Source organism: Notolabrus celidotus, chromosome 3, assembly GCF_009762535.1.
Source record: "Notolabrus celidotus isolate fNotCel1 chromosome 3, fNotCel1.pri, whole genome shotgun sequence".
NCBI classification, from domain to species: Eukaryota; Metazoa; Chordata; class Actinopteri; order Labriformes; family Labridae; genus Notolabrus; species Notolabrus celidotus.
This window is the reverse complement of record NC_048274.1, coordinates 39,383,772-39,399,346: the sequence shown is the minus strand read 5'-3', so window position 1 is coordinate 39,399,346 and position 15,575 is coordinate 39,383,772. Positions and strand designations below refer to the sequence as shown.

General features: G+C 40.8%; 1 protein-coding gene across 1 annotated transcript; it reads right to left on the bottom strand.

The window, feature by feature from the left end:
• Nucleotides 1–3,754: 3,754 nt before the first annotated feature.
• LOC117810511 (involucrin-like) lies at nucleotides 3,755–12,463 on the bottom strand. The gene is made up of 13 exons (XM_034680375.1): nucleotides 12,355–12,463; nucleotides 12,199–12,268; nucleotides 10,956–11,074; nucleotides 10,822–10,853; nucleotides 10,563–10,731; nucleotides 8,448–8,488; nucleotides 7,818–8,192; nucleotides 5,476–7,757; nucleotides 5,118–5,216; nucleotides 4,796–4,924; nucleotides 4,666–4,705; nucleotides 4,429–4,549; nucleotides 3,755–3,868 (listed from the first exon to the last, which is right to left on the bottom strand). Exons 1-12 carry the CDS (start codon nucleotides 12,461–12,463, stop codon nucleotides 4,520–4,522), a joined length of 3,495 nt encoding a protein of 1,164 aa, XP_034536266.1. The 3' UTR covers nucleotides 3,755–3,868; nucleotides 4,429–4,519.
• Between the last annotated feature and the right edge of the window lie 3,112 nt (nucleotides 12,464–15,575).

Sequence of the window (15,575 nt, the reverse complement as noted above, 5' to 3'; positions counted from 1 at the left end):
CTAAAATCTCAAAAATCATTACCCCAATTGACGTTGTTCAGAAGAATAATCCTCTTATTAAAGATATTGCAAAGATCTCTAAAAAATGGAATAAGCGGTGGCCTGACATTGACCAGCCATGGCCAGTGGCAGGTACCCTAAATCCAGATGTAGTTAAAACAATGCATGTGCTTGTATCTACTTACAAGACAGAACAGAAGAGGGGTAAAAAGGGACAGAAACGCAAGAAAAAAAAAGATTGACAGAACTAGGAATTTTGCAGCTGTTTGAACAGGAGGGACAGAAATTGTTGACAGCTAAAAAAAAAAGAAACAGGAAAGCTAATGGCTAAAGTTAACACAACCTTCTCACATACAGCCCCAGTGAAGGGCCCCCCACCATATGAAAAAGAGGTCAAATCTACGGATGTTCATCCTCAGCTCCCAGTGATTCTACAGGAGGATTCTCCCTATCTTGGTTCAGTAGCATCGGGTACTGGCATCAGGGATGAAATTGCAGATGGCAAAGCAAAATCTGAGGAAGAAAATCTCAGAAAAACCATACACTTCAGGATATGCATTACGCTCAAGAAAGGAAGAAAAAGCACCCAGTAAGACGTGCCCAGTAATTGTCCAAGGACAAAATTTGGAGTATAAACCTTTGCAGAGCACGGATATGTCAGATATCCTTGAAAAGTTACCGACTCTTCAGGATGGAGCTCATCCTTGGATTTCAAAATTAGAAGAGATAATGATTGGATGCCAGTTGGCCATGGGAGATATTAAGAGACTCTTAGCTAACCTCTTAGGGGTTCCAGCTATGGAAGAGATCCTACAGAGGGCAGGACTTAATATGATATGTGATGACTGCAGTGAATGATTCAGAACTGTTTGCTGCAAGCAGAGGTCGAATGTGGAGATCACTAAAAGATACTTTTCCAACAAATGTACATCCTGATAATATTTTCATTGAGCCATTAGGGTCACAGGACCAACCCAAGAGCTTATGTGTCAAGAGCTCATCAAGTGTGGAGAAACGTTACAGGAAATGATTTGCATCAAATGTAGCAATCAATCCTGCGAGCAAAGATACAGCAGGGGTTGCCTCAGCCAGTGAGATGCAGGCTGGCAGAGGTGGTTGGTCTAGGAAGCATGACAAAAGGTGTCTACACAGATCATGTAGCTCATCAAGTGGAGCTACAAAGGAAAAAGGAGCATTATCAGCAAAAACAAGATCAGGAGACTCTTAGGAAACTTAATCAAATACAATTAAGTAATTCATAAATAACTATGGCAAGACCAAGGTGCCACTCAGGATTCTACTGTTCTGTGACGTAATCATGAAGGTCTGATAACCCAGAAGGCACATGGGAAAGCCCATGATGCAAGGGGGGAGGTTAAGAGAAAAATCACAGAGGATTAGGTTTTTGAGGATCATACTTGTTTGACTAAATTGATTATGCCATTTGCAGGTGCACTGTCTATCTAAAAAACAATGTTCCGACAGGTCCCATGAATAAGTTGAAGATTTTGTTGATATCATAAAAACCAATTGGAGGAGAGAGAAAATATGTAGTAGTCATAGTGGAAAGATTTTTGCGATATTCTGAAGCTTGTCCAACCAAGTGTTAGGATGCTCAGTCTGTTGCCAAGTTTTTGTGTCATAAGTAGATGGGATATTCAAGATTGCATAATGATAGAAAATGGTAAAGAGTCTGTGGGTAAAAGAGTCAAATCGATTCTGAAAATTAAGATTAAAATATAATAAAATAAAAAAAATGGGAATTAAACAATGTTTAGGAGCCATGCATCATCTGCAGAGCCAAAGATATTTCTGAAAAATGAAGAGTGTGATAATGAACCACTTTGTAAAAGATCTGCCAACAGGTGTGGTGAAAGGAGATAATGGTCAGATGCCACTGCTACATTGATCTGAGCAAAGAACAGACGAGGAGGCAGTCATGGAAAACGTTTGAGGAGAGCGCCTGCTTGTCCAGGGGTTCTACAGCATACATGAACTCAGAAACTCAATCATGGACAGTGGACCCTGAACAACAGCCAAAATGGACAAGAGGACCCTGAATAAGAACATTGTGTATGGTCTTCTGTTTTGAAATACTGAATATATTGGGATCTCAGGTGTTTTGTTTATTTCTCGATGCCTAGGGACAGTGGTGTTAGGCAGGGCAAGGTCCATTGAAAGGTCAGATGGGATGACCAGCCTGACTTTGGACATGTTTCATTTTTATTTCTAAGGTTCCCAACTGTATTTGCCTTTGTCTTGTTCCCCGTAGTTTTTAGAATTATTTTCTTTTCTTTTCTGATTATCTGGAGTGCCATGTGTGGTTGCCTAAGGCAGAGGGACCGTGAGTGACTTTTTCCTGTCTTGATTGATTAATGGATATTGAAGAATTGTTTACTGTCTGACAGGTTTTTTAGCTCTCACACTCTATGACTTGGCCGTAGTACCAAGATTTGCTGTAACGTAAAGGGATTGCAAAATGTATTGTATTGCCTTTGTGTGTAACAAATTGTTAACATGATTTTTGGAGACTCTAATTAGTCTCCAAGGGGGGATATGAAGTATCTGATATTTAACCACATTAGATTAAGTATATGTTGCTAGTCTGTGTTGTTTAAAATAAGTCCAGGGACCCACAAGAATAAGTCACAATAGTAGGCTCCAAAAAAGGGCCTAAAAAAGATCACCTTTGACATAGTCAAATATATGATTGACAGTGACAGTTGACGTCTCTGTCAATACTTAGAACAAGGCGTCCATAAATGGAGTCAAATAGCAGCTAACTTGAAACTTGTGTTGAAGAGTCCATATTTGTGTATGTTTGAAGGACACCCTCATTCTAATTTGAGTGCACCTTCATAGTATTTAAGCCAGAACGTGGAGACAGAAGAGAGGCGACTTCATCTGGCCCGGTCGTCCTCCAAGCAGTCGTGATGCTTGTTACTGATGCTGATGCTGTTTGATTGCAATAAATCAAATTACTATTCAAGCTGGCCAGTGTCACGAGGTTCATTCTACATCTGCACATCACGGGCTGCTAAGACACGACACTGCCACACTGCCTCACTCTCTACCTGGATTTATTCACCAGCCTCCACCTCAAGTCCTCACGCCTTGGACCCTGGATCCCTTCCCTGCTTCCTTTGTTCCATTCAATAAATTCAGTGAACCACGTCCTCTGCCTCTGGCTGTGCTTTTGGGTCCACACTGTTACATCTGGTTTTCTAACCGTCACACGTTTAGTCACTGTCTTTCTCACATTTCTCTTTATTTTCTTTTTATGATCTTTCTCATTTGTAAAGCACTTTGTAACTCTGTGTTTTGAAATATTCCATATAAATACAGTTTCTTATTATTATCAAATTTAAATGAACATACAATACACATGTACTTGACCAAAACTACTTTTCAAGCACTTTTCATTCCAAACAATCAATAAGAATGTCCACACCAGTGTTTATGCTGCAGATATATGATTTTAATAGTGGAGTGAAATGAAGAAAGTTTACATCACAGTCTTATGTTGTGATGCTGAAAAAGAACTCAGTCTCACTACAAATATTGGAAACAGAATAGAACGAACAGAATGATAAGTAGGTCTAAAGTCAAGTCTTGCACTGTGTATTAAAGGGTTCAGTCCTGTGTTCAGCAGTGAGTGGGTGATCAGCGTCTCCTGCGGCGCTTCAGTGGAACGTGTGTTGTTCCCCCGACACACACTGTCCGGGTGCACTGACAGCTTTCCACTATGGTGTACTTGTGAAACATCGTGGAGCCATCTACACAGTCAAGCTCCATAGTACCCTCGCTGGTGGTGTCTTCTTGGCAACACTCACACTGGTGCATCATCGTGTTAGCAGCAGCAGAATACCTGCACACACACACACACATACATGACAGCAAAAAAGTTTTTAAAAGTATTTTTTTAAGATTGCAGTGCATGTGTTGATCCTGGACCACCACTGCCATGTTAACACTATACCAATATTGACCACCTGTCTCTTATTACTATGATCCTTTACCAACATAGAAGAGGTAATCAAAGTTTAATTTGGTTAGGATTGTCAAGGATCAATATGGTGATAATGGTACTGGGTAACAAACTATGCAGGTTGTCCCAAGATTAAAAAAAGAATTGTGAACATTGCAGTCAAGTTCAATTGTCATCACTTGAACTGCAGAACTTTTAAAGTGTTATTAAAAAAATGATATCCATAACATTCTTTTTCATAATATTTATGAGTAAAACCTACCAAATTAACTTAAGCTAAGTTAGTGAGGTAAATATGGAGTAACATAAAAGAAAGTTATGGCCCTGGTATTTGCCACCACGTACATTAATGAAAACAAACAAATCCACGTTTTTAAAGCCAAAAGGAAGTTGTGTTGCAGATCAAATGTATCTTCAGTTTTGGTGTTGAATATACTTACATAGACGTGCTTCCACAGTGACCAGCACAGTACGTCATGTTGACCGGGTTCTTGCTCACACAGTCATTCACCTTGATGACCTCCTGCTTACTCAGGATCTCACACACACTGCGAAGCGTGCCTGTAAGACACAGCAACAGTTCTTTCAATGGTTCCAATATGCTCTAATAATAACACACAGCTATGTCCTCTCAATAAGGAGTTGTGATCATAAAAAGTATGACTCCAATAACTTACAGGTTCTGCAGCATCCAGTAGAGTCAGTTGTCTCTGTACCCTGGAGGAGGAAGACACATGTTGTGTGTGAGACAGACAAAATGTTTTAAAGAGGTCAGGTGTATCAGCTGCAGAGGTTTGATTAACTCACAGGTTCACAGTCCAATGGATTATAGGCAGGACAGACAGTCTTGGTCTCCTGAGTAATAAGCTGACCGTTGATGTTGGCGCAGGTATACTGCACACACTTGTTACCAGGAAGGACAAATGTTTCGTTGACCTATACAATAAGAAAAAGCAGAAGCCACTTCAGGAAAAAAAAGATGTGATCATTTTTAAACCTTTTCAGCTCAGATACCAACCTTGGCTTTCATATTTTCAAATGAGGTGGGTTTTACTTGTAGATTTAAAATGTTAATTAAATTTGAAAAATAAGCAATTTTCTCTCAAAGGCTCACATCAACATAACTGACCTCAATGATATGTGTTTTGTTGTCAGGTGCGATGAGGAAGCAGCTCTTCTGGACACACTTGCCACAACACTTATCAGGTTGATCCTTGTATTCAAAACCCTGGAAGCAAAGTGTTATAGAGTGATGGAGAAGGAATAAACAAAAAACACCTTCTCCTGATTCTCTGTATTGCTGTAAACTAAAGGGAGGTTTGAAAGGGAACATACTGAATTCGCTATTAAGTTTTGTTTATCAATTAAAAAGGGATATTCTTTTAATACTGAAAAAAGACTCCACCTTGTTCATATGACTGCTTCTGTGAGAGACAAGTACATGTGTTTGCATTGGAAAAAACAAACAAACAAATGGATGAGCTTACTTCAGCACAGGTTGTGTTGCAAACAATAGGTGTGCAGTGAATGTAGTTAATTTTGGTGTCAGGATCCATTTGCGGGCCACAGTAACACTCCTGGCAGGGCCCAGGAATAGAAGGCTGTCCCATTCCCCCTGTTGTTGATGAGGGTTGTCCACTTGCTCCTGTTGTTGATGAGGGTTGTCCACTTGCTCCTGTTGTTGATGAGGGTTGTCCACCTTCTCCTGTTGTTGATGAGGGTTGTCCACTTGCTCCTGTTGTTGATGAGGGTTGTCCACCTTCTCCTGTTGTTGATGAGAGTTGTCCAGCTGCTCCTGTTGTTGATGAGGGTTGTCCACCTGCTCCTGTTGTTGATGAGGGTTGTCCACCTGTTCCTGTGGTTGATGAGGGTTGTCCAGCTGCTCCTGTTGTCGATGAGGGTTGTCCAGCTGCTCCTGTTGTTGATGAGTGTTGTCCAGCTGCTCCTGTTGTTGATGAGGGTTGTCCACCTGTTCCTGTGGTTGATGAGGGTTGTCCAGCTGCTCCTGTTGTTGATGAGAGTTGTCCAGCTGCTCCTGTTGTCGATGAGGGTTGTCCAGCTGCTCCTGTTGTGGATGAGCGTTGTCCACCTCCTCCTGTTGTGGATGAGCGTTGTCCACCTCCTCCTGTTGTTGATGAGGGTTGTCCACCTGCTCCTTCGGTTGATGAGGGTTGTCCACCTGTTCCTGTTGTTGATGAGAGTTGTCCACCTGCTCCTGTTGTTGATGAGGGTTGTCCACCTGCTCCTGTTGTTGATGAGGGTTGTCCACCTGTTCCTCTGGTTGATGAGGGTTGTCCAGCTGCTCCTGTTGTGGATGAGCGTTGTCCCCCTCCTCCTGTGGTTGATGAGGGTTGTCCACCTGCTCCGGTTGTTGATGTGGGTTGTCCACCTGCTCCTGTTGTCGACGAGTGTTGTCCACCTGCTCCTGTTGTGGATGAGGGTTGTCCAGCTGCTCCTGTTGTGGATGAGGGTTGTCCAGCTGCTCCTGTTGTGGATGAGGGTTGTCCAGCTGCTCCGGTTGTTGATGAGGGTTGTCCACCTGCTCTGGTTGTTGATGAGGGTTGTCCAGCTGCTCCTGTTGTCGACGAGTGTTGTCCACCTGCTCCTGTTGTTGATGAGGGTTGTCCACCTGCTCCTGTTGTTGATGAGGGTTGTCCAGCTGCTCCTGTTGTGGATGAGGGTTGTCCAGCTGCTCCTGTTGTGGATGAGGGTTGTCCAGCTGCTCCTGTTGTGGATGAGGGTTGTCCAGCTGCTCCTGTTGTTGATGAGGGTTGTCCAGCTGCTCCTGTTGTGGATGAGGGTTGTCCAGCTGCTCCTGTTGTGGATGAGTGTTGTCCAGCTGCTCCTGTTGTCGATGAGGGTTGTCCAGCTGCTCCTGTTGTTGATGAGAGTTGTCCAGCTGCTCCTGTTGTTGATGAAGGTTGTCCACCTGCTCCTCTTGTTGATGAAAGTTGTCCAGCTGCTCCTGTTGTCGATGAGGGTTGTCCACCTGCTCCTGTTGTTGATGAGGGTTGTCCTCCTGCTCCTGTTGTTGATGAGGGTTGTCCAGCTGCTCCTGTTGTCGATGAGGGTTGTCCACCTTCTCCTGTTGTGGTTGAGGGTTGTCCACCTGCTCCTGTTGTTGATGAGGGTTGTAAACCTGCTCCTGTTGTTGATGAGGGTTGTCCACCTGCTCCTGTTGTTGATGAGGGTTGTCCACCTGCTCCTGTTGTTGATGAGGGTTGTCCAGCTGCTCCTGTTGTTGATGGGGGTTGTCCAGCTGCTCCTGTTGTTGATGAGGGTTGTCCACCTGCTCCGGTTGTTGCTGAGGGTTTTCCACCTGCTCCTGTTGTTGATGAGGGTTGTCCACCTGCTCCTGTTGTAGATGAGGGTTGTCCACCTGCTCCTGTGGTTGATGAGGGTTGTCCAGCTGCTCCTGTTGTTGATGAGGGTTGTCCAGCTGCTCCTGTTGTTGATGAGGGTTGTCCACCTGCTCCGGTTGTTGCTGAGGGTTTTCCACCTGCTCCTGTTGTTGATGAGGGTTGTCCACCTGCTCCTGTTGTAGATGAGGGTTGTCCACCTGCTCCTGTGGTTGATGAGGGTTGTCCAGCTGCTCCTGTTGTTGATGAGGGTTGTCCAGCTGCTCCTGTTGTTGATGAGGGTTGTCCAGCTGCTCCTGTTGTTGATGAGGGTTGTCCAGCTGCTCCTGTTGTTGATGAGGGTTGTCCAGCTGCTCCTGTTGTTGATGAGGGTTGTCCACCTGCTCCTGTTGTTGATGAGGGTTGTCCACCTACTCCTGTTGTTGATGAGGGTTGTCCAGCTGCTCCTGTTGTTGATGAGGGTTGTCCACCTGCTCCTGTGGTTGATGAGGGTTTTCCAGCGGTCCCTTTTGTTGATGAGGGTTGTCCACCTGCTCCGGTTGTTGCTGAGGGTTTTCCACCTGCTCCTGTTGTTGATGAGGGTTGTCCACCTGCTCCTGTGGTTGATGAGGGTTGTCCAGCTGCTCCTGTTGTTGATGAGGGTTGTCCAGCTGCTCCTGTTGTTGATGAGGGTTGTCCACCTGCTCCTGTTGTTGATGAGGGTTGTCCAGCTGCTCCTGTTGTTGATGAGTGTTGTCCACCTGCTCCTGTTGTTGATGAGGGTTGTCCACCTGCTCCTGTTGTTGATGAGGGTTGTCCACCTGCTCTGGTTGTTGATGAGGGTTGTCCAGGGGTTGTTGTTGGTACTGATGGTGAATTTGGTGTTGGTATTTTTTCACCAGGCTAAAGAAATGTAAAATGAATAATAGTTATTGTTGAACACTTTTTTATCGCTTCTTTATGTCAATACTTTCTTAGCCAGAGGGGTTGAGACATTATTTATAAACCTGTATAACAACACAGTCTGCTTACCTGTATTTGTATTTAGGTATTGATATTTTTTCCATGTGAACATTATCAAACTTGTGTTTTCACTTCTGGACATTAAACTGTACACTTACCATGTACTCAGTTCCTTCATAGACGCATACACCTTTAGGCACTGCAAAAACAAAAATAACAGCATACATTTCATCAGTATTAAAACCTGTTTGTCAATATAATTTCCAAAAAAAGTTAGCACTTCAAAATGTCATTAGCATAAGATATTGTTCTTAGTTCTTCCCTCAACTTCAAGGCACCTTTGGGGAATTTTCAACTGGTTATAAAACAGGTTTTAAAACCAATTCCTCCTTCTGACCTCTAAAAGCAAACAAGACTATCAGTGATAAGACTGCGTTTTCCTATACAGTTATTTATTATGGCTGTTACTTCTGCTACTGTCTGGTGTCTGGCAAGCTGATTAACCTACACTGCTGAAAGATAACTTTAAAAGAAAGTGTTAAAAGAAAGCAGAATGAGTTTTCTCTCATGTAACATTGCTTATACATATACAGGAAAAGATCACCAAAGAGACAATGGGTACCACTCTCCACTGGAGCATGGGGCCCTTACTAATTCCCCCAGATCGTGTCGACTCTGTCTCCGATCCGTCACAGCACTGGATCTGATATTCAGGCATCTACTATGTAGTTCTTTTTCAAAATAGCGCTTGCATATAAGATAAATGAGGTACATTTTCACTTTACATAAAGTTAATAAAGTTGTAGCACAGTAGATTATTCTCTGTTGAAAGATGCACACAGATAGAGTCACATAATAATAATAATAATAATAATAATAATAATAATAATAATAATAATAATAATAACATATTTTACTTCTAATGGACTTTACATTCAGAACAAATCAAAGTGTCAAAGTGCTACATGACAGTAATAAAACAGCAAAAGTAAAAAAACAGGGTTAAAAACAGACAATAAGAACAAATTTAAGAATAAAAATAGCAGACACTTGTTAATAACATACCACAAAGGAAGGACTGGCAGCAGTCACCAGGCATGGTGAAAAGTTGGAAACCCAGTGGACAGGTTGGTGCTTTATCGCATGTATTTACGTCACATTCTGATGGGGAGAAGAGGATAGGATGAGTTTGTGTTGGAGATTTATCAAAGAATGTCTTTAATGATAAGCTATCTACATAAATAGCATATGAATACAATGAAAATCACTGTCAGAAAAACCCATTCATCAAAGTGAAATAAGTTGCTTTGTAAAGCAGCCGGCAGTATAGTTTAGTAATTACCATCAGCAAGTAACACTAGTGAGATTAAAATGCCCTCCAGCTAGTGCAGCTGTTAACTTTTCCCCAATATCTTTTCTTAAGTAGCTCCTGTTCCTGTATTTCACTGTAGAGGGGTTTGATCTCATCTCTCTATAGGCTTTTACTTACAAACAATAGGTACAAACATGTTGTTAGAAAACATCCAATTACAAGCTACATGGGAGCAGGGTTGGTCCCAGTGTGCTATATCTGGGTGTGCTTGAAAGACTTTGGGGTGGGCATCTTGGGCACTCAGTAGCCCAGAGGATAAAATAGTAGATTAATAGTTCTCTCAAATCTTTGATACTGTGGGAGAATGGATTGCAGCCATTGATAGCACCATGTGAATTACTCATCATGTGCATCCACTTCCTGCCTTGTCTCAAGGTCTAATTCACAAAACAATTTGCTCTAAAGATATTCAAGCTCAAATACACCCCAAAAGTTCTGCAGCTCTGTGCAGTTTGCCCCAGTTCTGCACCTGATTGTGTCTGAGATGACTGAGCTGAAACATCTCCACTCTACAGTGCAGAGCTGCACTGTGAGGTCTCATCCTGACGGCACTAAACTCTATCCACATATATGACTATATGAAACCACCAGCTCTTAGCAGATGTTAAATATTTCACTCTAACTGTGAGGGACTGTTGGCGCCACTGTTTGTAAATTAGGTGTTTTGCTCTAAATGAATGAGTAATGGAACATTTAAATGTATACAAATAACACTGGTGCATTAAGATGCTATTTGCTCTGCAGCACAGTTTGTGGAGAATTCGGTAGTTACATAATGTCATTTTGGCTCATTCGTGCAGGTTTAGCGAGGACAAAAGCGGCGCAATTCTGTATTGAATCAAGCCTTTAGTGTTTAAGAAAGTGAAATGATCATCCCTACTTCTAGAAACTACAGACTCACCACATGAATGTGTTGAGCAGCAGCCGTCTGTCTTGGTGACTAGCTTCTGGCCAGGCTCGCTGCAGTCAGGAATCTGCTGTGTTGCACATGGAGCTGGTTCACACTGGACGCTCATGGAGTCCTTGTTACATTCACAGATGTCGCAGCCACTGGTCCATGTTTCACCAGGCTGTTTAAAAGAAAAAATAGAAAACAGTTCAGACATTGCATTTCTCTTCTAAGTGTACACAATGTTGTATTTATGAACCAGAACTCTCACCATTTTTGGTCTTCCATCAGGTCCAACACAATCTGCAGTTCAAACAGAAATAATAAATGTGCTGTTGTGTCAGCCTTTGTGTGAAATATGTCATGACCTAGTCAAAGCAAGTTTCTTATAAGATTTCTGCTTACCGCAAGAGGGGACACATTTTTCATAGACTTGGTTGAATAAGGTGGTGCCTTCGGGACAGAAGCAACCCTCCTGGGTGTCATTAGATGCTGTACTTCCTGCGTTGAACTTATCGTTGTATCTGATGATGGACATTTAATTTGTAGTTATTACAGTGATAAGTGAACTTCTTTGAGGAATGGTCAAAAACAGTACTAAGAAAGTGTTACTGAAAACAGTCTCACTGAGGTGCCATGAATTGTATAACTTATATCTTGTATAACAAAAATCTATTAATCAGTGTTTTTGAAAAATACATCTACAAAACTATAAAAAGTTTGACACCAAAACGATCATGTTGAGCTACCTGGCAAAGCCAGAACAGTCTGTTGTGGTTGCAAGACCTGGGGAATTCTGAGAATTATGTATCTCAATAGAACAACTTCATATTTTCTGTCACCTATTTATTTGTTTTACCAAGTATGACGTCTCAACAGCCGAGAAAATTGGCATTTGGAAATGCTCTTTTCAGTTCATAGTTCACAGGCTTAAGTTCTAAAATACTGTCAAAATGTAGTTTTTTTTTTTTATAAAGGACTGAATTGTGGACTCAAGTTTTAAAATATGAACTGTATTTCTGGCTGGTTTGTGGAGGACCTCCTTAAAATGCAATGAGCAACTTTAGTAACAGTCAGGTTGTTAAAACTTGAATCAGAAGAGAGGAGAAATATAACAAAACCTGATCAATTTAACAACCTCTTTTTTAAACTTGTCTTTATCATGAATTATTTATTGCTCCTATTGCCAAAGACTGATGCACTGGTTAATAAAAATATGCAAATGTTATTCTAGCACTGACTGTAGCTGTTACATTTTAATAACACAATATTTCTTTAACATATTATAAATATTATATTACATTATTATATTTGTCATTTTTTTGTTAAGATAAATCCCTGTTGTGTCTACTTTTTTATCCCACCACTGTTGCATTTCATAAAGCACCCTGATGATCATCACTTGAGAGAGAGAAAGGAAGGTAGAGTTACAACAATGTCACGATTATGAAATATTCTGTAGTTTGTGATTTTGACATATAAAAATATGAATTCAGTTTTAAAAAAAATGTTTTTGTTCCAATGTTTTATTTAAGGCAGAAATAAAGCATATGACCCAGTATAGTGATGTGTAAATGTTCAGCTATAAATATAGATTGATGTTTAAAAGAAGAAAAACATCACACTGTTCACACAACATATACTTTACCTGTCATTGCATGTTGGCTCTACACTGGGGCCACAGGCTTTGTACACCTTGTTGTCTGGACACTTGTGCTCTGTTAAATGGAAACATATGTGTATACACATTCTTGAGCACTCCACAACAACTGCAGTGTTTTACAGTAAAGACACTAACACTCACCACACGTCCCGTTGGTAGCATTCCTCCAGTCAACACAGAATCCTATTTTTGCACACTCAGCAGCATAGGCCTCCAGGCTGGAGCAGCCAACGTCGAGGCTAATATTCATGGCATCACTGCAGGCACTAGACCGACAGGATGCTATGAATGGATACGGGCCAAGGACTTCGGCGCACGGCTCGAAAATACTAGAAGGAAACACACAAGTCAGAACAGTTTGTCAGAATATAAACACTAAATGTTGAGGTTTAAAAGCCATCTTTGAGTGCATTATTTTCTACAGTCCTACAGTGAATAATGTGGCAGAAGTTGACAGTGTGAAAAAGTTTCTATTTTGAGGTCACACATTGTAAATAGCACTTAATGTCAACAATTTTTGAGCAGTGTCTAAATGCAACATGTTTTTAATGCTGATACATTTGGGGAAACATATGACCATTCTTATATTTGATGTTTTGCTTTTGAAGTTCTTATAGAGGGATCAGCATTAAGCTGAGACATCATTGGTCAAAACCATATTACCATGAGAATGACAGCATTTACACATTATGGATTATGCATTTAAGACAACATTTTTCCGAATAAGGCCATTCCAAGATCTGCTAAAAATATGAAATACAGTCAAAAATAAATAATGCTATTAAGAAGTTAGTAATGCATTTAATATAGGGGTCTGGAATGGGATCTTGTCCAGGAGGCAGAAGCAGGATAGGTAACCTAGTTGGTTTACCTGTCATGGGGTTAGGTTACAATGGTAACTCATGCTGGACACCTAACTCGCTCTGGAGCAGGGATCAATTTGTGGGAAACTTTGCAGACCGACTAAGGAATTTGTTTGATTGTTGAGCTCTATGAATTGATTGAGAGACGGGAGGGGGAGAGACTATCAATGAAAGTTATCTACTGTGTTTTCCCGAAATCATTCAAGAGAATGAAATGGGCTAACATCAGAGCCTTTAAGTTGTTTTAGCCTACTTGTTAAATGTCAAATTATGGATGGTTATCCCCATGATGTTTTCATATTCCTTTTCATTAATCCATACTGCTCTGTTTGATACCCTGAGGGCTGCAACTGGAATATGACACCTAAAGCTGTCATATATAAACATGCAAATAAGTTGGAGAAACAAATCAGTTTCAGGGAATAAACAGAGTTGATGATAGTCAAATCCATTGTGCAGCAATATACCACAAGTCTTAATTTGCACATTCACTTTTTCTCTGCCAATTCTTCTTTCATTTTGCAAAAAGGTGTGTTGATTCCAGTCTTGATCGTGTTACTCAGTCATACTGTCGGAGCAGTCACAGCTCAAGTAGTTCGCACAACAAACAAATGATTGCCAAATTATCGGCACGCTGTTGTTGAAATTAAAAATCATTCACTGTTTTATTTGGTTCTTTGGTACAGGAACCTTTAAACTTTGTACCAACTTGTTCACTTCATTCAAATATTTGTCTTTACCGCTGTTGATGGTTTGATAATCAAACCGTTAGTGGAATTAAAAGGCTTTCACAGGCTACTCTAATAGATACATTTTAGATGCGGATACAGATACACAGACAGATACATCTTTTCACACATTCATCACATACAAATTAACCAGCTCTTGAGGTACTTCATAAGCGTAGACAGGGATATCTGTGGGGAGGATGCCAAAGGATTTGGATGTCTTATTGACTGTAATTTTCCTACAGATTTTTCTTTGAAACAAAATATATTTCTGAAATCTGTCACATGACACAAAGGACATCAAGACGAAAATGTTTCAATCATAACTTAATGTCCTCAAAGACTTGAGGAATTGAACAGTGCGTTTAAAACAGACTATTCACTTTGCATTGAGGAAACTTCTATTGAAACAGGACATCTCTACTCCTCACCTGTGGGTTAGAATTTCACAGATGGCAGGTTTACATGGAACCTTTGTTGTTTTGCCTGTTGTGCTGGTCTGTGTTGAAGCTGTTGTCGTTGAAGCTGTTGTCAATGGAGGGTGTGTGGGGATTTCACAGGGTGTCCCTGCAACAACCCAGTGGCCTGCACAGACTGAGCAGCTTCCCATCGTGCCGTTTGGAGATATACAGTCGTTGAACTGGTCGTTATCACAGTTCCCTGGAAAAGAAGAAGTAGCAGTCACTCATGTTTGACAACAGCACTGGGATTGCTTCTGTTGTCATATGGGGCTATTTAAAGTAAATTTGCTAAGAATAATAACCAAATTAAAATGTCTTTTGATAAGACTAATAACCACTACCACAAGAGTTAGGTTTCCCTTTGTTGTTTTCACATGACAGCATTTGTCCTCACTGTAACTCATTGTAACATGTTGTGAATGATAATTGCTCATGAATGAAAGAAAACAGATATCCCAATATAGATCATTATAATATTGGCGTATCAGTAGATCCATATGGCAGCACTGACATGTAGTATATGTATATATATATATATATATATATATTTTTTTTTTTTTTTTTTTTTTTTTTTCGGCCCACGAATGACCTACAGTCCTTCCTAATCAGGGTTTGGATAAGAAACAACTGTATGCATGTTCTGTTGACTCACCACACTGCCCCTCAGTATTTCCACCAAAGAGGGAATTAGGAAGATTGATAGTGAATGAATGTTTCCTGTAGACAACTTTTGTCCCAATTGAAGGTAATTCCAAAGTGATCTCCATATCTGTGCTAGTAAGGCGCAGAACAGAATTGCTGTAGGCGGGATAGATTCGTTTTTCATTCACGTATACCTGTAGAACAAGCGGGACAAAATACAGACAGGAGTGACATTTCTAACTCTGACTGTATTTAATCACACATCTTTAAGAGATGAATTGACTATTAAGTTTAAAACAATAACTGATGTGAGAACAATTAAACAAATAATGTCTTGATATTTTTAAAGGTTGCTTACCACAAGGCCTACATCCTTCAACTTAGTCAAAACTATCTTGTAGGACTCAAAATAAACAATGACAGCCTGGGGACAGAATGAGCTGTCTGAAGGATCACACCTCTGATTATCCACTATTATAGTCAGGTTGTATTTAGTTATGATCTCTTTGACCAGGATGAAGTCGCAGTACTGTTGGAAAATGTAACCTTTTCCATCAAATGTTGTGTAATAAGCTTGACCCAAAACGGTGCACACACCTGCAGGATGAAATGATACAAATAATAAGTCAAAACTGAAGAAACACATCCTACTTTCAACAAAATGCCAA